The 23,261-nt window shown below is 45.8% G+C and overlaps 1 protein-coding gene across 1 annotated transcript in view; it reads right to left on the bottom strand.

Annotated features, from left to right (window-relative positions):
- Positions 1-388: 388 nt before the first annotated feature.
- The window catches only part of RMND5A (required for meiotic nuclear division 5 homolog A), a 61,044-nt gene continuing 38,171 nt past the window's right edge, over positions 389-23,261 (bottom strand). Inside the window, exons 4-9 of the mRNA XM_051974397.1 lie at positions 22,813-22,913; positions 12,448-12,614; positions 10,012-10,177; positions 8,272-8,374; positions 5,698-5,852; positions 389-4,745 (exon numbers count right to left, since the gene is read on the bottom strand). Of these exons, the coding sequence (XP_051830357.1) occupies positions 4,682-4,745; positions 5,698-5,852; positions 8,272-8,374; positions 10,012-10,177; positions 12,448-12,614; positions 22,813-22,913 (756 nt within the window). The 3' untranslated portion in view covers positions 389-4,681. The remainder of the gene's footprint in view (positions 4,746-5,697; positions 5,853-8,271; positions 8,375-10,011; positions 10,178-12,447; positions 12,615-22,812; positions 22,914-23,261) is intronic.

Here is a 23,261-nt window from a genome sequence, read left to right as displayed (position 1 = left end):
AACACAGAGAAGTGGCAACTACAAAAGCTTTTAGAACAAATTGTGCATAAGCTGCCAGGGAAGGAGTTTTTTGTGCATCCCAGTTGTTTCTGCTTCCAAAGACCTTACCAGAATCTTCAGGCTCCCTCCCTTAGACTCGTCACTCTGTGCATAAATGGTCAGATAATCCATAAAAGATGAAAGCACTGAAAAATTTTAAGTATCCGCCCACAAGAAACAATGGTGTTTTACATATGAACTTAAAAGTACTTTTTGCATATTTCCCAAAAATGTATATATGATAAGCCTCAGAGAGTGAAATTTATAGATTTAATTAGGATTAAATGAGTCCTTGAAGTCACTTAAATATCCAAGTTTCCCCGCTCCCATCAAACAGAGTATTTCACAATTCATGTGTTAAATAGTGTTTATTGTTAGCGTTATTGCCTATAGTCTCTAAGATGCAGCTTTATTGTGCCTTTGCAAAGATACATAGATTTTTTTCTTTAAAAAACGGATCAAATTTCATACATATAGCTCTATATGATACATTACAGTGCAACACTATTTCTGTTACATAATTATAGAAAGACTATTGAACCCTACAGCACAAAAGAAGCAAAAGAAATACAATCCTGAGCCATCTGAACAAGATGATTGGATGACCTAGGGGTGGGGGAAACACCACACGGGCACGCTGCTGGCAATCCTGAGGCAGCCGTACAGCCAAGTTGCGGCCCTCCCGACAGACCTGAATCCGGAGGTCATCCTGTTCACTTTCGGGTCCACGCGTGCACCCCGCCCCCCGACACACACACCCAACTTCTCACACTCACCCCACCCTCTCCCCACAAGAGGCACTACTGCGTCCTAGGGAACCCCATCCCTGGCTTGTCGGGAAAGAGAACTTGTAGCGGCAGAGGCCCTAGCAAGTGCAGATTCCCACCAACTACGAGACCGAGCTGACAAAAGAAAGGCTGCTAAGCCAACTACCTTCTCCTTTTTCATTCCCTCCTGGGAGAAAAGAAACGATATGATTTTTACTATAGCGAAAGCTGAGGGGGGTTGGGACAGAGAATGTTTTAGAAACTAAACTCGGTCTCTCCCCTGATGCTGAAGAACAGCTGTAAAAATGCACACTGCAAAGGAAACGACTTATCTACTATTAAAAATACATGTGTCATTCTACCCATTTTTGGTATCTACCTGCTTACAATTCAATACCAAGGTTTCTTGTACCTGCTTAAGGTAAACATGAATGTACTACTGTATGTATAAGACTCACCCACACCTGAACACAGCCTGGGGGCAGCTCCCCAGCCTCCCCTGGAGAGAGCTGGCAATCAGTGCGGTCAGAGACTGCCTCCGCGAGTGAGCCAAGCGATCTGGCTTCCATCCTACTGATGAACTTGAGCAGCCCCCCACCCCCTGCCCCCGTTCCCCTCTTTGAAGATAACCGAGTTTGCTGGTTAAACAAACTGACTGGCTGTCGCTTTACCCAAATGACTGGCACCAGCAGCTTGTCCTATGAGGCTGAGCAAACTCTCCTGGTTGATTAAGGGGCCCTTCGAGCTTGGACGCTGAAGAGGCCGAGGCCGGTGGCAGCAGCACTCTCGGCCCCAACTCTGCTAGGCTAGCTTTGGGAGGGAGGGGGGCGGACCACCCACCCCCTGCCATCGAGAACTGCCCTAGGTAATCACAACAAAGGCTGTGTTTCTCTAGCATCATATTTTCAATTAAATACTCACACACTTATAACTCACACACTCTATGAATGTGAGGTGGCTCTTGTGTCCCAAGAAGCACCAATACCCGTTCATTTATGTGACAAATCTTTCACCTTGAAAAGTAATTCAGATGATCACCACGAAAAGCAAAAGCAATGGCGTCTCAAAGGGATTGCATACAAGTGAACATGGCGAAGACAACCCGAGCCATCTGAAAACTCAATTAGAAAAAGAGCAAGTCCGGTCACGGCCCAGCACTTGAAGAGTAAGGTCTCGACTGGCTTAGCATAGAAGTGCGGGCCACATAGAAGGCATGGTCACTGCCCATGGCCAGGACTCACGAGAAAACTTTCAAACTCAAAACTTGGAGAAACCATTTGGAAACGGCTTTCCTGTATTCCTGTGGTTTGCTGTTTTCACCCTGTAAAAAACCCTGACTGTCCCATTAGCGTCCAACAGGTGGGACCGGACACCCCCCTTTTGTGCCCTTTGAACATGGGCATCAGCTACCGCGAGGATAAGCCATCTCACGTGACGGTGAAATAGTACCGGGATCAGAAGGTCATCTTTGGTTACCGTATACAAAAGCGCAGTCCCTAGTCTCTTCAAATACTTTTCCCGAGACATCTAGTCTTAAGTGAATCAACGTAATGGCACAAGCTGTGCTTTCTAAAGCGTGTCTTCAGACAAAATGGTTTGGAAACTAAGTCATCACCTATCCCCAAATTTAATTTCATATCTTAAGGCCCTAACACTGCCCTAGGGAAATGGAAAGTCAAGTCCAAATGCTACAGTTAAGTCATGTTCTCTCTATATACTTTTTATAAACTATAAATCTAACAAAATTTCTAGCACTGGGATAAATGAAATTTATAGCAATTCTATGGCTTATGGTCTTGCAAACAGCACCTGTCTGCTTTCAGAAATGTCTGGCCCACCAAGCACTGACACATTTTTTCTAAGTATTCTTAAGATTTTCCATAAATTCTAAGTGTGATATAGGCATAGAAGTTCAAAGAACAGGATATGATTAGTATAGAACTAAATTTAGCTTGGCAGGGGCTAAATCTGTGGAGGGAAAAAACAGAGACTTGATAAATACCCTAATGACAAGAATTCCTTGAAACTGCTTCTTTCCAACATTGGCCCACAATCTGCTGGTTGTCGAGTGACTTATGGCAGTTTCTAGCTATGAGCAGAAGACAACAACAGGCAAACATTTAGGACAAAAGAAGCAAAACCCTCTTATTTCAGATCTTATCCAAATAAATACAAGAACCAAGTAAATCAAAGATCCAGAAAACCTACTCGGGTCACCCAAGGAGCATCTTGTGTTTCATTTCGTTGGCCTTCTCTCTGCCCTGGCCATCCAAATCTTCCCCAGAGAAGGCCCCGATGCTGCTCACCTGGTAACTCAGCCTGAGCCCCAGTTCACCCCATCCCAGCTGTCTTTAGTAGCCAAGTCAACCCTGGAGATTCCATCCTGAAACCTCAAACTCCTTCTCCTGCTCAGTCTTCTCCAACACCTCATGAAGGGTTTTTACATTGTGTCCAGTTCCAAAATCCAATGAAATGGGGTTTCAACAAGGTGGATTTCCCAATCACGTTCTTCTCTACGACACGCGACACTGGCACCTTCTCTCCTAAGAGCTCTTCTCTACAGAGTTCACAAAAAAAAGTTCTTGCACGTGTCGTATGGCGACCTTGGAGACAATGCATTCAAGAGAAAAGGGAATAATCTTATCAGAGGCGAGCAACGATGTGACATCCCGTGTGGAGGAGAGCACGAGTATGCGACAGCTACAGACAAATGACAACAAGCAGATGCATTCTGAGGGGATGGTGAGCGAGCTTTTAGCTTAAAGGACGAGACAATGTGAGCTCACAACTGCAGGCTGCACCCACGCACCTTCAGAGAGACAGCGAGGAACCTGAGAGCCCAGGCAGCAAACAACGGCCTGTCAGCTCCAGGAGCAAAGTGCCCCCAGGCCAGGAGGGCCCCCGAGCGGGGACTGAGCTTGCTCGGAGAACAAGGCCCCCCACTGTATTCTCTCCAGCGGTCACTGGGGCAGCCAGCCCCGGGCAGGGCCACAGCCAGATGTGTGTCTGTATGCGTGTGACTGTCTGCGTGTCCGTCTGTGTGTCTATGTGCCTGTGTACGTGTGCATGTGTCTGTCTAAGCATGTATGTGTGTGGGGACGTGTGTCTATGTCTGTATGCATGTGCACATGTCTGGTGTGTGAATGTGTATGCATGTTCATGTGCATGTGTGCATCTATTTGTATGCATGTCTGACGGTGTGTCTGTCTCTGCGTGTGCATGTGTCTGGTGTGTGCTTGTGTTTTGTGTTTGTGTGTGTCCATGTGCATGTGTCTGTGTGTCTGGCTTCAAGAGGAGCTGCAAGAAGGGGCAGAGGGAAACATTTGAAAGCAGACTCAGAATATATCACAGCTTGTTTTCTTCTTTAAGCAAAAAATACAAATTACTTTTATAACCACTATTCAATTTATCAAACTTTTTCTGAAGTATTTTTAATTATGTACACATAACAGGAAATAAAACTTTTTCACAAACATTCTTCAAAGATGAAAATCATCAAGAAGAGGATGAATAAAAGCAGGAGAAATATTCAACACATGGGGGAGGGTGATTTCTCGTTTCTGCTCTTAAAAAGTAAAAAAAAAAAATCACCATATAATTAAGTACAAAAACCGGCATTGAATGACAACTGCTGGTGTATTTACTTGATCAGAAATGAAGACCAAGAGTATAATAAAGCCCTATGGTAAGATCGATTCCAGAGCACTTGCCCGCAGCGTGGACACACTCAAAACGCTGACCAAGGTTCTGACGCTTTTGCTCTGAGCAGCCCGGGAGTCCGCGGTCTGTGGAGCAAATGTAGCAAGTATTGTCTAGTCCTCTGAAAGGCGCCTGCCATCCAAGGCATCACTTACGAGCGGCGTCGGAGTGACTCTTCAGAAAAAGATCTGTTTGGCGTCTCCTGGACTCTGTTCCATCGGGCAGTAAGGACATTTTAATCTAGAGACAAAGAGAAGACACTGAACGCTGGGGAAGAGCAGGCAGGATCCCAGGGAGCAGCCTCTGCTCCCCCTTTGGTGACCCTATCGCTAACCCGCATTCTTCTCTCTCCATCCCCACCCCCAGGATTCGGGGTAAACGCTCCTCTCCTCGGTCATTGCTCCGTGCCCCCTGGGGTCCCCACGGCATGACAAGGCAATCTTGGCCCTTCCAGAGCACAGGCCAGGGAGCCAAGGGCCAAAGAGTACAAGACCCATGCCTGAGGCTAATCCATCAAGAGGTAGGAGAGGCAGGGCTTGTGCCCAGGGCACTTGGGACTGAGCTAAGGCCTCAGACCACTGTGCACGGGCCAACTTTCTCCTCCCACCCTTGAGAAGATGTCAGGAATTGGTTCTTTTAATGAATAAACCAATAAGATGACTCCAAAAGGCTTGGATTCTGTAACGGGAAATGTGTGCAGCTAAGGGCATTTCCACCCAAGATCAATAAGAGATACAAGGGGAGCCTAGGCCTGGCCAGAGACCCTTTTATTCCCAGGGGCTAAAAAGGAGAGGAGCCCCCTCCCGCACTTCCTACCTAACTCACTGCACTTGAGTGAAAACATGTCTAGGATCAACTTCAGCAAAAACCCTTTGCCCAGGGCCAGCCACAGCTGGAGGTGCGTTCTGTATGGCCGCCATATTGGCTTCAAAGCATGGGCGAGGCAACATTGCAGGTGAGCACTGGGGACACTGCAAGGTTAATGGTCTGGCTCAGGCCCCACAGAGAACAAATCAGGGTGGGCATGGCCCTCTATGCAATGGGCCACACTATGTGTTACATTTCAATCTAGTCCTTTGAAGGTGGACACTAACTTTTGTCGTTCTCCCTTGTTGCCATCAAATGCCCCAAATGTTCCAAGTCTTAAAAGCATTTTTGGAAAACAAACTGTTAAAGCTGTAATGACACTTACTTGCTACCATTAAACATTTTATTCAGCGCATCTCTTGAGATAATATGACCACAGACCAATTTCATAGGTGGATTATTATCTGTTGTTTGCTGACGAAGAATGGGACAAGCGAATATAGAGTGATACCAGCACTTTTTACCAAGGTCCACTTCAATCTGTTTTAATAAACAAATAAATAAACACATCGATTAATACCAGTAGCTGGCTACCTTTCTTAAAATGTCGCCTGCTTTATGCAACAAAGATTTTTATCAAGTATCTAAATGTGACTTTGCAACTCCAAGTCTTCCAATTCTGACACATGGTTCAGACTCTGCCACAATGTTACAGGGAGTTTTAATTCATTTTCAAAATTAAAATCATGTGACTGCTTTTGGTGCCAATCTGTAAAGATCTGAAACCAAACCAGTGACCATGATAAAGAAAATCAAATTAGTGAAATTCCTACAATTTGGACCTTAGAGAAACAAGTAATCTCAAGAAGTGAGTTTTCAGTTTGAAGGTAATGGAATATTATTGTTCCATAAGAAATGATGAACAAGCTGATTAAAGAAAGACCTGGGAAGATTTATATGAAATGTGGCTGAGAGAAACGAGCAAAACCAAGAATATATTATACACAACAATAGTAAGAAAGTCTGATGATCAACTGTGACAGATTTAGTTTTTCTCAGTGATCCAAAGCAATCCCAAAAGACCTTGGATAGAAAATGCCACCTGCATCCAGAAAAAGAACTAAGGAGATTGAATGTAAATCAGCACATGCTATATTCACTTTTTTTTTTTTTTTAAAGTTTTCTCCCATGGTTTTTCCCTTTTTTTCTGATTTTTTTCTCCCAACACGAGACATAAAACAATGTGTATTAAAAATAAATAAATTTACTAGGAAAAAAAAACCAGAAAGCAAGCAAGCAATAACAAAAAAGGTGAAAATATTATGTTGTGATCCACATTCATTCCCCATCATTCCCCTTCTGGATGCAGATGGCTCTCTCCATCCTAAGTCTACTGGAACTATCCTGAATCACTTCACTGCTGAAAAGAACCAAGTCCAATATAGTTGATCATCACATAATCTTCTTGTCATGTTCCATGTTTTCTTGATTCTGCTCACTTCACTCAGCATCAGTTCCTGGAAATCTCTCCAGGTCTTTCTGAAATCCCTCTGCTCATCCTTTGTTACAGAACAATAATATTCCATAACATTCATATAAATAGCTTATTCAGCCATTCTCCAGCTGATGGGTATCCACTCTACTCAATTTCCAGTTACTTGCCACTACAAAATGGGCTGTCACAAACATTTTTTGCACAAATAGATCCTTTATCATCTTTTATGATCTGTGATACAGGTCCAGTAGAGACGTTGCTGGATCAAAGGATATGCAGTTTCATAGCCCTTTGGGCATAGTTCCAAATTGCTCTCTAGAACGGTTGGATCAGTTCACAACTTCACCAAAAATGCATTACTGTCCCAGTTTTCCCACATCCCCTCCAACATTCATCATTACCTTTTCCTGTCATCTTAGCCAAACTGATAAGTGTGTAGGGGTACCTCAAAGTTGTCTTAATTTGCATTTCTCTGATCAATAGTGATTTAGAGCATCTTTTCATATAACTTGAAATGGTTTTAATTTCTTCATCTGAAAACTGTCTATTCATATCCTTTGACCATTTATCAATTGGAGAATGGCTTGAATTCTTATAAATTTGGGTCAATTCTCTATGTATTTTAGAAACGAGGCCTTTATCAGAACCCTCAGAAATCAAACTTTTTTCCCCAGTTTTCTGGTTTCCTTCTAATCTTTTCTGCATGGGTTTTGTTTGTATAAAAACTGTTTAACTTAATATGATCAAAATTATCCATTCTACATTTCATACTAGACTCCAGTTCTTCTTTGGCCACAAATTCTTTCATTCTCCACAAGTCTGAGAGTAGACTAAACTCTGCTCTAATTTGCGTATACTCTCACTCTTTATATCTAAATCATGAACCCATTTTGACCTTATCTTGGCATAGGTATTAGATGTTAGTCAATGCCTAGTTTCTGCCATACTAGTTTCTAATTTTCTCATAAATTTTTGTCAAATACCAAGTTCTATCCCAGAAGCTGGGGTCTTTGGGTTTGTCAAAACTAGATTACTACAGTCACTGACTTTTGCAGAAACATTCTTTTTTGGAGGATGAACTGGACTGGCGTGAGGAGTCTGGCCGAGAACCTGTATGGGAGCTGTGACTGCAGGGATGTAGAATAGGATGTAGATTTAACAATAGTTGGAAGCTTAGAGGGGAAAAGATGTGAAAGGAGAGAGGAGGAGAAAGAGAGGGAGCAGCGGGACAGGCAGGGGAAAGCCAAGAGAGAGCAGCTCCACAACAAGGGAGGGAGGAATGTAGTCCAGAGGTGGTGGATCACCAAGATCAGAGGTTCCAGAAGTCCAATGAAGGGACCTGTGGCTAAGCACACCCTCTGGCATCAGCTGCTATTCTGCAAAGCTGCTATGAATCCCAGCAATCCCCAGTCACTGTGGACTTTGGCAGAGGGGGAAAAAACCACCCCCTGACCCTTAACTTACAGGCAACTCGTCCTTCTGGTTCCAAACGCCTGTGCACTGCCTCTGCTCAATCACCGCCTTGATGTTAATCAGAGCCGGCAGGGCTACACAGCCTGCTGAGAAACTGGCAGGAGAGAGGGAGAGGAAGAGGAAAAAAAAAATCAGACTCAATTTCAGACACTGTTGCTGTCACCTCTGATCAAAATACTAAGAAAACCCAAGGAAATACAGAATTCACACTTCTTCATATCAGATTTGGAAACCAATGAAGAGAACCAATCAGATGTTTAACCAGAGAAATAAGAGTAATGATACTAGTTCCTATTGACTAAGTTGCTGACAGACAGTATCTATCTAATTTAATCTTCATAGTGATCCTCTGAGATCTGTCTTACTGTTAACCTTTTTCTACAGAGGAAAGAACTGAAGGTCATTTAGCTCAACTCCTACATTCTACAGAGAAGAAAATGGAAAGCCAGGATCAGAGATAAGGGACTTATACCAAGTGGCTGAATGCAGACAGAAACCAAATCTCCCAATCCAGAGGCTCTTCCCACGGCCCCACAATACCCTTTGCTTTTCACTTACTCTTGTAGACACATTTTCTCCAGTTACTAAAAAGCAATGTCAACCCCTCCCCTCTCTACCAAGCGTACTTTTTTTTTTTAAAGCATTAAGCATCTGTCCCACTCTCTTTCCCCCATAATAAGCTGCATCTATGAAAGTTTGATCCCAACTTTCATTTACCAACAAGCTCCATGATTTCCTGCCTGGCTAGATCTCCACTTCTTGGAGGTGCTACTAGGGCACCATCACTCTCTTTGGCTTATAAGAAGAAAGCATCCCTGGTTCTCAGCCAGTTCCACTTTTAAAATAAGAAAACGGAGGGATCTAAACCAGACACGTCAAACACCCTCAAGGCTGCCAACTGCAGTTCATATAAAATGGAAATGAGACATTGCAGCAAAACAAATAAAAATGTGACAAAACATCCATAACCTTTCACCTTTTACCACTAAGTCAATGGCTGACTGTGCACAGTATGGGCCCCTGTTTTTCTTCTGAGTTTGCTACCACTGGCCTAAACATAAACAAAGGAATATATCCAAGATCTGGTAAGAAGAAGAGTTATTTTTAAGGAGCTCTGCCTTCCGCCCTACCAGCCAGGGCACAAAAGGGAAGGACAATTTGTTATGAGAGAGCCCTTTACTGAGTGTTCTGGACAAAGGATGGAGATCTTCCACTCAACCCAAACCGTTTCTTAATGGCACACTGGGCCACCAACTTCATTGGGCTCCTGCCATTTAGAAAGGACCACAGTAACAGCCAGAGCGACCTTCACAGGGAATTAGGAGACCACCAGCAGCCCCTCGAGACCATCTCCTTCAAACCCCTCATTTTACAAATGAGAATGAAATACCAAGAGAGAGGGAGGGATTTCCCACGTCACAAAGACAGTTAAAAAAGCAGGCTGGATTCAAACCAAGATCTTCTGAAGCCAAAGCCAAAGACTCCTCAAAAGTCCCACTTGTTTGATTTGTACTTGTGAGCCCGAGTGCCCCGATGTCATCCTGCAGGCCTGCACTGTGGTACTGGGAGCTTGTACATGACATCATAAAAGAATGGGGGAGCTTGGAGAGCAGAGAGAGAAGCTATTCTAATTTTCCATAAGAGGAAGACTTAACAGAACACCAGCCAGGTACCTTTCCCTAGGATAGGAAGTGCACATAACCAGCATTTACTGCCGTAACCCCGCCATACCTAACACTGAGTGGTGACTCCACAGACAGTCCCAAGAGAGCGCAGGCGTCCCGAGTGAAGATGTCACAGATGTCCGCCCACTGGTTTGCATCAAGCAGGTGAACGTAAGGTGAGTTCTCAATGCCCTGCCTCAGGTACACGAGGCTTCCCATCAAGACCTGGATATCTGAAGGATAAAAATCAAGTTAGTAGCAATGTGGTTAGAACTAAAATTTTAACTTTAAAGGTTCAAGATTTTCCCCTTTGTTTATGGAAAGAAAGCAAAAGGGAAAAAGAAAGTTTAAAAAAAAAAAAAAAAACACCTGATCAATGTGTTTGGGAATTGCTCAATCATTTCTTTTTCTTTTTTTTTTGCTGAAGCAATTGGGGTTAAATGACTTGCCAGGGTCATACAGATAGGAAGTGCTAAATGTCTGAGACCAGATTTGAACTCAGGTTCTCCTGACTTCAGGACTGGTGCTGTTCCCCCTAAATCATTTCTTTTAAAAATAATGCTGTCCATACAGAGATGTTCCTCCCTTTCCTGTGCAAAAAACGATTCCCAAGTGCTTCAATGTGGATCAGAGAGAAAAGGAAGGTTTTATTTGCACAAGCAAATTGCATAATTTGCACATCACCGAATGCAATAACTGTGTACATTAATGGGGGGAGGGGGTGCACACTGGCTCCCAAACGTCAGTCTGGGTATTAGGATCACGAGGTTCCCAGACCCCCTTCCTTTCTAGCACCAAACCTGTTTCATCAAAAAGGCAAAATGGGGTGGGAAGGGCTGCCACAAGGGGACAATCATCAGGCCACCCCATGAGTCCGCTTTAGACTAACACAGTAGCTCAAAGCTTCTTCCAACGTATATTTTCATATTTTCTTAGAGGCAATGTGGTATTTCATCTTTTTTCTCTTACATTTCAATCTCAGCAACCAGGTCACCAAGCTCTCTAATACACCTCCCAGTGTCCTCTCTGATAGTCAACAGGCACGTATTAAATGCTAGTGATGTGCTGGGCACTGTTAGGCGCCAGGGACACAAAAAAAGGCAGAAAACACAGTCCCTGCTGCCTAGAAGCTCAATTCTAGTGGGGGAGAGGAGGAACATGCAAACAATGGTGGGCATGCAAAACGTGGGCAGTGTCAATGGCAGATAATCTCAGAGGGAAGGCCCTGGCGTTAAGGGGGATGGGATGGGGGCAGGGGAGCAAAGAAGGCCTAGGAAAGGCTTCTTGAGTCAACTAATGGAAATAGAGCTAAGTCTTGAAGGGAGCTAGGAGGCAGAGGAGAAAGGAAGGCTGCAGCAGCCGGGCCCGGGCACTGAAAAGTGCAGAGTCTGAGTCAGCATTTAGGCCAGTGCTGCTGGTCAAGCACAGGAGCCCTGGACAGGGACCAAAAGGGCAGGCGGGGGACAGCACCCAAACAGCCAAGCGGGGAGCTCTGCGCCTGATCCTGAAGGGAGGCAGCCGAGGGGGGTGGGGGGGACGGACAATGGAGAATGCACAGGCCTTGGCGAGTGTGAGGCAAGGGCCAAGCCTAGGTAACAGGAGGGAGAGTAACAGGAAAGCTGGAAAGAGAGGAGGCTGGTTGGGGGCTGAGGGGAGGGGATTTCTGGATTTCTATTTTGGACGTGTTAACTCAAGAGGTCCAACAGATATCTGGAGATGGAAGATTAAATGAGAGCCTCCGGCCTCCCCTGCAGCAAAACAACAGCTGAGCGCTGACCAGATTACTGTGGCTGGAGAGACGGTCAAGAGGGAGAAGAGAGGGCAGGACCGAGCCTATGGAGATGTCCACCTGGAGTGGGCAGGTCCAGATGAAAAGGCTGAAATCAGAGTTAGGCAGGAAGGGGCAAAACCCAGAGGGCCGTGGGCAGGAGCCAAGACAAGAGGGCGACTTGCTGTACTGAAGGTCAAGGAGGAAGAGGAGGCTGAGAAAGGCCCCGGAGACCGTGGTGACTCGGGAGAGCCGTCGCCGCTGTCTTGGGAGGTCCGAGGCCAGCTCTCAAAGGGCTTGGAGAATGCTGAGGGCAGAGCTGGGGTACTGGGGACAGACAGGTCTGGGGAGAGGAGCAGCGCTGACGGCTAGAAGGTGGGCAACCAGAGCTTGCTGCGGGCCTGAGGACTTTGGGGAGAGAGCAGAGAAGATGGGGGCCCGAGGCTCTGGAGAAGATGGGGTAGAATGGAATCCCACGGCAAGAAGAGGGGCCCGCTCTTGGCTCAGACAAGATCAGGGAAGCGGCAGAAGACAGCCGAGCTCTGGGAGAGGAGGGGGAGGAAGCGGGGAGCTCCTCCAGGACAATGGCCACAATCCCTTCAGTGAGTGAGAAATGCTGCTGTGGTGCTTTATCAGGAGGCCACTTCAGAGGTCCAGATCCACTGTTTTCCAGAGCGCGCATTTCTCGGCCAGACCGCCCACATTTCCACCCTGGGAACCAAGGGAGCCACTTACCTTTCTGGTGGTTTAGGGCAAATGGCTGAAAGTTTTTAGCATATTGCAAAGCTTCCCGCTGGTTTGCGGTCCCACCCATTAACAAGCTGATGAAGTACAATCTGTGCAACTTGAACTCCAAGGAGCTGTTCTGGGCCATGAGCATCTCCCGATTTGACACCGCCCACCTAGAGAAAGGGAGAAAGGAGGAGCCGTCACCGCCGCACACACAGCAACTGTTCCACGGCAAGCCGTCGCCAGGGTTTCTGGGAGGAAGGAAGGGCTGCCCCGCCACCTAGCGGGGCCCTCGGGAGCCGGCCCAATTCCTGGAACTGGTTTCTTGTGAAGCCTGAGGACGGCGGCTCCTCTGAGCCCACGGCAGCTCCAGCCCCCACGAGGAGGGGGAGGGGCACAGGAGATGGTGGCAGGGGAAGCCCCACCCCCGCTATCGTGCCCCCCAGGAGGTCACCGGGGAGCCCGGCCCCTCCAGACCTGCTCCCACCTTTCCTCTCCAGGCTGCTCCTCCATGACAGGAAACGTGCCAGAGGCACCGGAGGCCGACCCTGCTCTAAGCACCGTCAGAACGGACTCAGCCCCTCAGCCAGAACCCCGAGCAATGGAGGGCCTGGCACACAGCGGGTGCCCATGTCCACCCCCGGCCTCTCTAGGTGCCCGCGCACAACAAGGGTCGGAGTAAATGGCATCAGGGTCAGGGCCTGCCAGGCTGGGGCAGCCGCCCTGGGCTCACGCACAACTGCAGGGCCACGAGCAGCCCCACAGGAACGAGAGCGAGAACGCGCTCCCTGGCAGTCTCCGCCATGACAAACGCATCTGCGTGAGCAGCCATCGCTCACTGGGCACTTGTGATCCAAGGGCTGTGGTTGTCAATGCTGCAGACCCAAAGCAGAGAGTCCTGGCCCAAGGAGGTCCCAGACTCGTGGCCCCCTGCTGGGCCCTTCTAGTGGGGGAGGGGGGAGCGGCCTGGGTGCGCCTCCGGGCTGCCCTGGCCATCTCACCAGGACCAGGCAAGGCCTGCCCGAAGCAGCCTCCGAAGGGAGTCCTGAAGGCAACACGGGATCTGCTGGGGTGGGAGTGTGAGGTCGGGGGGCCTGGAGGCCCTGGGGAGCCACCTGGATAAATGGGGCGGGGGGCGAGAGACCGACTGCGGCCCACAGGAGAGCTTCGTGGAGCCTGTCACACATGCCTGGGCCACCTGACTGTGAGAGGCAGGGTTGTCCCCGACTGCCAAATGAAGGCACCCGATGCCCAGGGCAGTGCCCGGCCTGAGAGGCAGAGGCCGGAGCCCAGCGTGGGGCAGCCTTTCCAATTCTTGGTCAGTCACCTGCCTGTGCCCACAGGAAAGAGACTCAGTCTTCCCAAGTCTGCGAGGATGAAGGGGCTGGTTGGGATGGTCTTGAGGATCCCTGCTGGGAGCTGGGGGGGAGGGGGGAGAGAGGGGAAGGAGGCTGGAGTCAGGGAGGCCGGGGTTCCTTCCCAGCCTCATCCTTGCCAGAGGTGTCAGAGGAGGAGCCTGGCAGCGCCTCCATTCCATGGTTGTCGTGTGGATCAGAGGGAGTAATGAGCCCTTAGGGGCGCCCGGCACATAGAGGTGCTTCCCCCCTTCCCCAAGTGGAGGTCACCATCACCTTAGGGATGAGGCTCTCTGAGGCACAGACCAAGCAAGCTTTGCTCTCATGGGGGGAAGGGGCTAGCAGGGGGAAGGGAGAGGAAGGTGGGACAAAAAAGTCCGAAAACATGGAACCCGCTGGCTGGAGGGCACTGCTGGAGGCAAAGAAGGCGGAGACCCTCCCCCCCAATCGTGCACTCAGGGAAGGCTGCCCAGCTGTGCCCCCAGGGACCTCAAACCTCAGGCGACCTTACTGAGGACTACAGGCAGCTCCAGCAATGACACAGGCTGGGGAGATATATACCCCTGAGCAAGAAACGGTCTGAGGGTCTCTGCTGCGGCCAGAAACATGGTGGCAGCAGGGCCACTGGGAGCTAGAGAACTAAGCATAACACACACAACCCTCCCACTCCGCCCACCTCTGCCAAGGAGGACCAAGAAGCCCAGTCTGGCCCCCTCAGGGCCTCCAGTCCCACAGCTTGCCTGCCTGGAGTAAAGCCCTGAGTTCGAATTTAGACTCGGGCTCTTTAGTCCACAAGACCTCCAGAAAACCACTTTACTTTACACCTCGGTCTCCTCAAGTGTAAGGTGTCCCTAATACCAGCCTCCGCTCGTTATTGTGAGGATCAAAGGAGACCATATTTGTGACGCGCGGAGCACAGAACCTGGCACACAGCGAGAACTGTACAAACATCTGTTCCCCCGCTTCCTTCTTCTCTTTAAGTCTTAATTACAATCTAAGAGCACTCTTCCCTTATCCCTCCTAACTCGGGTTTGTGATTAAATCTAGATTTCATCATAATCAAAACCCCAACCTCCAAAGAGACGGCAGGTCCCCCAGTGCCACGAGGCGAGCCATCAGGGCTCAGGGCCCGGGGACAACCTCCAGAGGTCAGCGGCGTCACCATGACTAGCTTTGCTCACAGCTCCTCCATTCTGCCGCTGTCCCCAAGGGAGAAGAAAATGCCTCCCGTTTAGATGAGCAAGTTCAAGGCAACTCCCAGGCTTCTGAGACACTGAGGTAGGACTCAGAACAGTTTTCAAAGACCCCACCATAGTGAGGGGACAGCGAGCTCTGTGCCAGGAACTTCCATTAGACTCCACCCCCACCCTCCAAAACAGACAATCCCATATTCACTTCTTTGTGTGTGTCTCTGTGTATGTGTCCGAGGGGGCGTGGGGGGAGAGGGGGGAGGGACAGAGACAGAGACACACACACTCATAGAGCTATTTCAATTCTTCCTGAGGCACATACCAATGGCTCACAAAGACCCCCCTTTCCAGTCCTCGTTAGGGCCACATTCTTGGGGGAAGGGGTTTCTAGGATATTTTCCCCCCAAATGATGCTCCATTGAGCCCCGAGTTTCCAGAAAGCAGTCTCCAAGGGCTTCCATTGGTTAGAGAGGCAATAAATTGCCAACCAAGAGTGCGGTGCCCAGGGTCAGGTCCCACGGGGCATTCAGGGCCCTGGGCATGGGGCTGTCCTTCACACACGCCGTGCTCCCTGCCCATTCCTGGGTCTCCGAGAGCCGTATATCATTCTTCCCTTAGCTCTTCCTCTCTGTGAGGAACAAAGATTGGTATTTCCAATCAGGACAAAGAATCAGCCCTCCCCCCCAACTATTTTTCCCCTGTCCGTGCTGTGTCTCTATAAAGACATCTGTAAGCAAACCTACATCACAACTGTAGAAATAAATCAAAGAAGGCTGACGTTCACATACGCAGCCCAATGCACTCCCTGCATGGAGCAGCAGGTCACTCCAGCCCTCTCCCCAGCTCCCATCCAATGGACAACCAGGGTCAGGGTCCAAGCAGGCAGCAGGGACTCTTACTGCCTGATAACCAGCTCTTCCTTCTTTCAGGATTCCACCTTCTCATGGGTTCTAGACAAGTCTGAATGGAAGGCTCCATCTTTCGCCCCCCAGGAAGGGAAGCCCTACCACAGCCCCAAAGGAGAAAGAGAGAGAAGGCAGAGGCTGCGGGAAGGGGAGGGCCATTCTCCTAATCTCTCTGCCCTTGGCCATGATCCTTCAGCTCTCTCCCTCACCCACTCCCAGGAGCCTGGGACCAGCGGGACAGACACAGGAGAGACAAGCACAGCCCCACTCCTGGTGCAGTGAGGCGAGGGCAAAGGCCGTTCTGATTGGCTGAAACCGTCTCACTGTCCAGACTCAGGGATGACACATGGCACAGTCAGTTCATTGTTTCAAAAGAGGGTGTGAAATAGCCAGCATTTAACCACCATGATTTCACTCAACGTCCATCTTTTCCCCTGAAAAATAATGCTTAATTCTGCTGGGTAGTTGATTCTTCAATGCAGTCCAAAGCTCCTTTGCCTTCTAAAATATCATATTCCAGGTCCTCCAATCCTTTTAATGTAGAAGCTGCTAAACCTGGGTAATGCTAATTGTGGTTCCCCCATATTTGAAATGTTTCTTTCTGGCTTTTTGCAGTATTTTCTCCTTGATCTGATAATTCTGGAATTTAACTACTATATTTCTTGGTGTTTTCATTTTGGGGTCTCTTTCAGAAGCTGATCAATGGATTCTTTCAATGACTATTTACTCTCAGGCTCTAGGACATCAGGACAATTATAATCTTTGATTTCTTGAAAGATGTTTTCCATGGGTTTTAGGTGGTCCAAGAATTCTTAGATTGTCTCTCCTGAATCTATTTTCCAAGACTGTTACTTTTCCAATGAGATATTTTACATTTTCTTCTTTTTTTAGAATTAAAACGTTAGAGAGGATAAGAATAAAAGGAGTTTTCCTTAAAATAATAAGTAATGTCTATCTAAAACTATCAATAAGCAATATCTGTAATGGGGATAAGTTAAAAGCATTCCCAATAAGATTAAGGATGAAACAAAATTGACCATTATCACCACTATTATACAACCTTGTACTAGAAATGTTAGCTTTAGCAGCAAGTCAAGAAAAAGAAATTGAAGGAATTGGAATAGGTGCCAAAGAAACAAAACTACCGCTCTTTGCAGATGAAATGATGGAATATTTAGAGTATCCTAGAGCATCAATTAAAAAACTATGAGAAGCAATTAGCAATTTTAGCCAAGTTGCAGGATATAAAATAAACCCACATAAATCATCAGCATTTCTATATGTTACCAACAAATCCCTAGCAGCAAGAGCTAAAAAGACAAATCTCTTTTAAAATAACTGTCGATACTAAGATAGTTGGGAGTCTTACCTACCAGGAACATAATTACAAAATACTCTCTAAACAAAGTTGATCTAAACAACTGAAAAAAATATCAAGTGCTCATGGGAAGACTGTGCTAATATAATAAAAATGACAATCCTACCTGAATTAATCTACTCACTTAGTGCCATAACAATCTAACTGGCAAAAAATTACTTTACAGAGCTAGAAAAAAAATGACAAAATTCATCTGGAAGAACAAAAGGTTAAGAGTTTCAAGGGAATTAAAGGAAAAAAATGCAAAGAAGGCAGCCTAGCCATACTAAACCTAAAACTATATAAAAAAACAGGGTCATCAAAACCGCTCGGTACTGGCTAAGAAATAAAATAGTGGATCAGTGAAATAGGTTAGGTTCACAACACACAATGATCAATGACTATAGTAACCTAATGTTTGATAAATTCAAAAATTCCGCAAGGGATAATGTAAAAAATTACCCTGCCATGAGTTCTATCAATAAAAAGTTAATAACATCAATAAATAAATAAATAAAAATAAATAAATATACCCATAACAGAAAAAAAAAAGATAAATTCAAAAATTCCAGCTTCTGGGATGAGATCTCACAATTTGACAAAAACTGCTGGGAAAACTAGAAATTAGTTTGGCAAAAATTAAGCACTGACCAATATCTACTACTTTATACTAAGAAAAGGTCAAAATGAGTTTATGATTTAGACATAGAGGTTGATACTATAAGTAAATTAGGAAAACCAAGGATAGTCTACCTCTCAGATCTATGAAAAAGGGAGGAATTTATGGCCAATTACAGAACATTATGAAATGCAAAATGGATAATTTTTATTACATTAAATTAAAAAGGATTTGCACAAACAAAATTCAACACAGCCAAGAGTAAAAGGTAAGCAGAAAGCTGGGAAAAATTTTTAGTCAGTATTTCTGATAAAAGCCTCATTTCTATCATTTCTAAAATATATATATATATATATATAGAATTAGTTCAAATTTATAAGAATACAAGCCATTCCAAAGAATTGGAAAATGAGTAAATACCCATCAATCAAGGGAATGGCTGAATAAGCTATGATATATGAAAGTAATAGAATATTATTGTTCTATAAAAAAAATGATGAACAGGCACATTTTAGAAAATCCTGGAAATATTTCCATGAACTAATGATGAGTGAAAAAAAGCATAAAAAACACAAAAAAAGTTTTTATATCTAACTAGGGAAAACAAATTTTTAAAAATATATATAAGCTATTTCCCAATTCTAAAGGGTCAAAGGATATGAACAAATACTTTTTAAATGAAATTAAAGACACTTCTAATCATACAAAAAATTGCTCTACATCACTATTAGTTAGAAAATGCAAATTAAAAGTCTGAGACACTATACACCTCTAAGATGTAGGTAAGATGGTAAGAAAAAATAATAATGAATGTTGGAGGAGACGTAGGAAAACTGGGACTCTATTATTTATTGGTGGAGTTATGAACTGATCCACCCATTCTGAAGAGCAATTTGGAATTATGCCCAATGGGCTATCAAAATGTGCATACTCTTTGATCCAGCAGTGTCTCCAGTGGGTCTGTATTTCAAAGATATCTTAAAGGAGGGAAGAAGACCCACATGTGCAAAAATGTTTATGGCAACCTTCTTTGTAGAACGGCTAAATAAGTTATGATATATGAATGTTAAGGAATATTACTGTTCTATAAGAAATGATCAGCAGGATGATTTCAGAGAGGCCTGGGGTGACTTACATGAACTGACACTGAGTGAAATAAGCAGAACCAGGAGATCATTGTACATGGCAACAACAAGATTATATGATGATCAATTCTGGTGTTCTTCTCTTCTCAACAATGATTCAGGCCAGTTCCAATGGTCTTGTGATGGACAGAGCCAACTGCACCCACAGTGAGAACTGCGAGGACTGAGTATGGATTAAAACATACTATTTTTACCTTTGTTGTTGTTTTTGTTGGTTTTTTTTTCCTTTTAATCCAATTTTTTTTCTCAGCATGATGACTATGGAAATATTTTTAGAAGTATTGCACATGTTTAATTTAAATGGACTGTTTGAAATCTTGGGGAGAGGAAAGAAAAAAAACTGAACAAAAAGTTTTGCAATGATTAATTGATAACTATCTTTCTATGTATTTGAAAAATAAAATACTATTAAATTTTTTTCAAATAATTAAAAAAAAGGATTGGCAAGTAAAAAATATTTTAAATAATTTTTAAAAGCTCAAAAAGAAAAGTAAGAAAAATGAGTTGAAGCATGATAGTAAACAGAACTATGAGATCTTCTTGCTAAGCATAAATTGAAGAATGGGATACATAGTTTGGGACACAACCACTAAGGGATTTGCTTCACTTGGCTGTGCCTATTTTTTGGCAAAGGCTTTTTTTTTTTTTTTTCCTTACAAGAGGGGTAAGGGAGAAAGTGTTGGGGAAAGGAAGAAAAAAAATGATTTTTTTAAAAAATAAAATTTAACTTAAAAAAAAAAAAACTTGCCAATATAATGAGCTCAAGAACCACTCCAAGAAAGCTAACCTTTGTTCTAAGTCTGGAACATATTGACCATTTGATCTTTGTGGACTGATAAGTTAAATATTTTTCAGAGTTAATTTCAAGATAATTCTAAAACTTCCATAAAATCATTCTTATCTCATTCTAATCTTCTGGCTTCCATTTATCTTGTTAGCTTTGGTGAATAATTCTTTAGTCCCTCTTATTTGCTATAAATAGATTTCTAACTACAATAAGATCACATAACACTGATCTAAAGAATTAAATAATAAAAAAAGAATGAAAATGAAAACTCAAGTGACATTAGCTGAAAAACTACATTTCCCAGCTAATAAAAGGCAAGAAAAAGGCCTTTCATATCAGAAAAGTATTTAAATCAGGAAGCTAATGAGGAAGAAGAATAAATGAGATCTTTCTAACGTTTCTGTTTCTCAGTCCTGCTGAAGCTAGTCACACTCTGGCAGCTCCTGGCCAAATGGGAATCTTTCTAAATTTGGAAAGGACACCAGAATCCGCCATCTGCCAGGTGCACAGCAGACCACAGCCAATACCTTGCTCACCTTGCTTTCTAACTTCACATTTTCAGCACATGCTAAGCTGGAGTGTGCAGGAGGAGGCCACAAAGATGGTGAAAGGAGTGTGGAGGATCAGGCAGAGCAGGGGAACCTTTTGGAGTCTAGAAGAGCTATAGTGTGGAGGAGGGCTTAGCTCCCCTTTGTCTCCAGAGGCAGAACTGGAGAGCACAGGAAACTGCAGGAGAGGTCATCAGTCATTGGGGGATGTGCATCAGGAACGGCAGAGGGATCTGGGCTTGAGGGAGAGTCAAGAAGCTCCATTTGAAACCCAATGGGCTTTTAAAATCTGCCTTTCCAGGGCTGTATCTCAAGAAGTCAAAACGGAAAACCAATCAAGACAAAAACAATTTTTTTCAGCTTTAAGAAGGGAAAAAAAGGAAGGCAAGAAGGAGGAAGAAAATAGGAAAAGAAGGAGGTGGAGAAACTTCTGTGTGGACTGACAGGTTAGGTCTCTAAAGGGCAGTGGCTATTACTCTCAGTTATGGTAAAAGCTCAGTAAGAATGTTAATTGTGTGCCAGGCAGAATGCCTATTTTATGGGAGAGGACACCAAAGTAAAGAGGGTTCCCTCAGGACAGATCTGAACTGAGAAGGGCTGGCCGACCCCCGGCCCGGCACACTGGGCACGCAGCGCTCTCCGCCATCTGGAGGCCGGCAGGCTGCAGGAGTGCAGTCTGTCTGGCTGCGTACAAGTAAAGCAAACACAAAGGCACCCCTGGGCTCTTGCGTGCCCCGGTATGCTGTGCAGATGCACCAGGAGGACTTCAGGAGGACCAGCCCCGAGACCAGCAGCTGGAGAAAGAGCCCGAGACCGCGGCCCTGCAAATGAGCTGCCATGGCAGGGAGACAAGGCTCCCCTGGAGGGGTCTGGGAGCCGACCTGTCAGACCAGCCCTGGGCTTTGAGAGAGCTTGATGAGGTCGGGAGAGGGCCCTGCCAGTATAACATGGAGGCTCAGTGCGACTGGAGACATCTGGTAGAGACTGCCGGCTCAGCCAGGCTGATCAGTGAGAAAGGCCGAGCGCCCATTAAAAGCTGACAGACACCCCCAAACCAGCCTTCCTACGTCTCCTACACAGGGCCTACCCAATCAAAGGAGCTGGGAGGACAAGGTGCTCCTCCCCAGAGAGAGGAGACAAGGACCTTCGGGAGAGGGGGCAGGCATAGGACCACTCACCTGGGCCCCCAGCCCAGAGGCTCTTGGAACCTCCGCCCCAGTCGCTGTGTTTAGTTAGGTGAGTGGAGGGGAGAATCTCCCAGAACTTCAGCCCTCGCTGCCTGGGCCAGATCAAGCCTCACATTTTAAATTAAATGGGGAAGGGGTGGGAAGCGGTACCACAGATGGGAAGCAGCCTGGGAATGTACCCCAAGGTGAGGCTGGGCTGGGCTTGGGACTTAAGAGGGTCCTGAGGCACTGATCTGCTGCTCCAGGAAAAGCTACTGTTCAGCTGCCTCCATCCTGAGGGGAGACAGGGTCCCAAACCCCCCTGCACCAACCAGGGCTTCTCACCAGCCCCTTAGTTACAAAAGATAGTGACGCACAAGCGGATGAGCAAATTCCCATGAGGACAATGCCAGGGGGCATCCAGCCCCCTCCCGCCAAGCTCAGGTTTGCTGGGTCACATACAAATGTCCTTAGGGGCAACCTAGCACTCAGCACCTCAAAGGCAAGTGTCCTGGCAGCAGATAGATGATTCCCACAGGCTGAAGACTAACAAGACTCTTTTAGAGCCTTGTATTAGGGGGAAGAAGGCAACAAGGAAGCCATGCACAGAGAGAAGAAAGTTTTGTTCTCATGAAAATACAACACAGATCAGGGCCCGGCTACTTTCTTCTGTATTATCACCCCAAGCTGTCTAAATTTCAGTTAAAACCAAATAGTCCCATTTGATCAGTGTTTCCAAAAGTTGTCCCAGGAGATGTCCAATTACCTGAACCAACTGCTCCTACCAACCACTGTGTGCTAGGCCTTGGCACGCAGGCTAAAATAACGATGTCCCTGCCCTCCCAGAGCTTGGCATCCAACACTTCTTCCAATCAGTTTCTTCCAGACCGGTTTGGAGCTGGGCCTGGCACCTCCCTCAAGATCCAAGCCTCCCAGAGCAGCCTGGGCCTGTGATCTATTCCATTTTTTATCAGAGGAGGCAGCTGGGATCTTGTGGTGCTATGGCCGATTCCCAGTCCGCTGGGCCGGTAGCACCGTGGGGAAAGTGCACTGGCCTGCTTTGGCTGTGACCTTCACAAGTCACTTCAACTCTGACTCCATTTCCTCACTATAAAAGGGTACAATCGCAGAACCCACCTCCCGGGGTCATTGAGAGGATCAGATAAGACAACATCAGCCAAAAAAACTCTTAACCTGGGCCTGGCCCAGAGGCAGGTGCCACAAAACACCCTTCCCTTCCCTTCCCTTCCCTTCCTCTCTTATCAAGATATTCAAAAGCAATCAAGTTTAGTGACTCACTCCAAAGCAGGTCTCAGAACTCGGACTTTTAATGCTTCCAATATTCGATTTAATTCCACAAATGGTTCTTTTTGACTTGGGTCTATAGACAGTCCAGATTCCTGAAAAGCAGAAAAGTTCCTTTGTTACCTTTAGTCAGAGCTATAAAATGGCATTAAAAGAAAAGTAATCTAACATTAGAAATCTGGGAGAATTTTTTTAAAAATTCTGTTGAAAAAGCATGTATTCCTCTACAAATTAAGGAGCATAAACACAAGTACCAAGTTCCTGAAGGGGCAATCCTAAGTTTGGCTTAAACTATGATCAAAATGTGACATTGCATTTTCAGATGAGAGGTTCAGTTTAGTCTATACTTTTCCCATCTAGAAAATAAGAGTATGCCCTAGCTTTTAAAATATTTTAAGCTCCCTAAATCAGTGGTTCTTAAACTGTGGTCTGGGGATTCCTCT

This window comes from Antechinus flavipes, chromosome 2, assembly GCF_016432865.1.
Source record: "Antechinus flavipes isolate AdamAnt ecotype Samford, QLD, Australia chromosome 2, AdamAnt_v2, whole genome shotgun sequence".
Taxonomy (NCBI): domain Eukaryota; kingdom Metazoa; phylum Chordata; class Mammalia; order Dasyuromorphia; family Dasyuridae; genus Antechinus; species Antechinus flavipes.
This window is presented reverse-complemented; position numbering and strand designations above follow the sequence as displayed.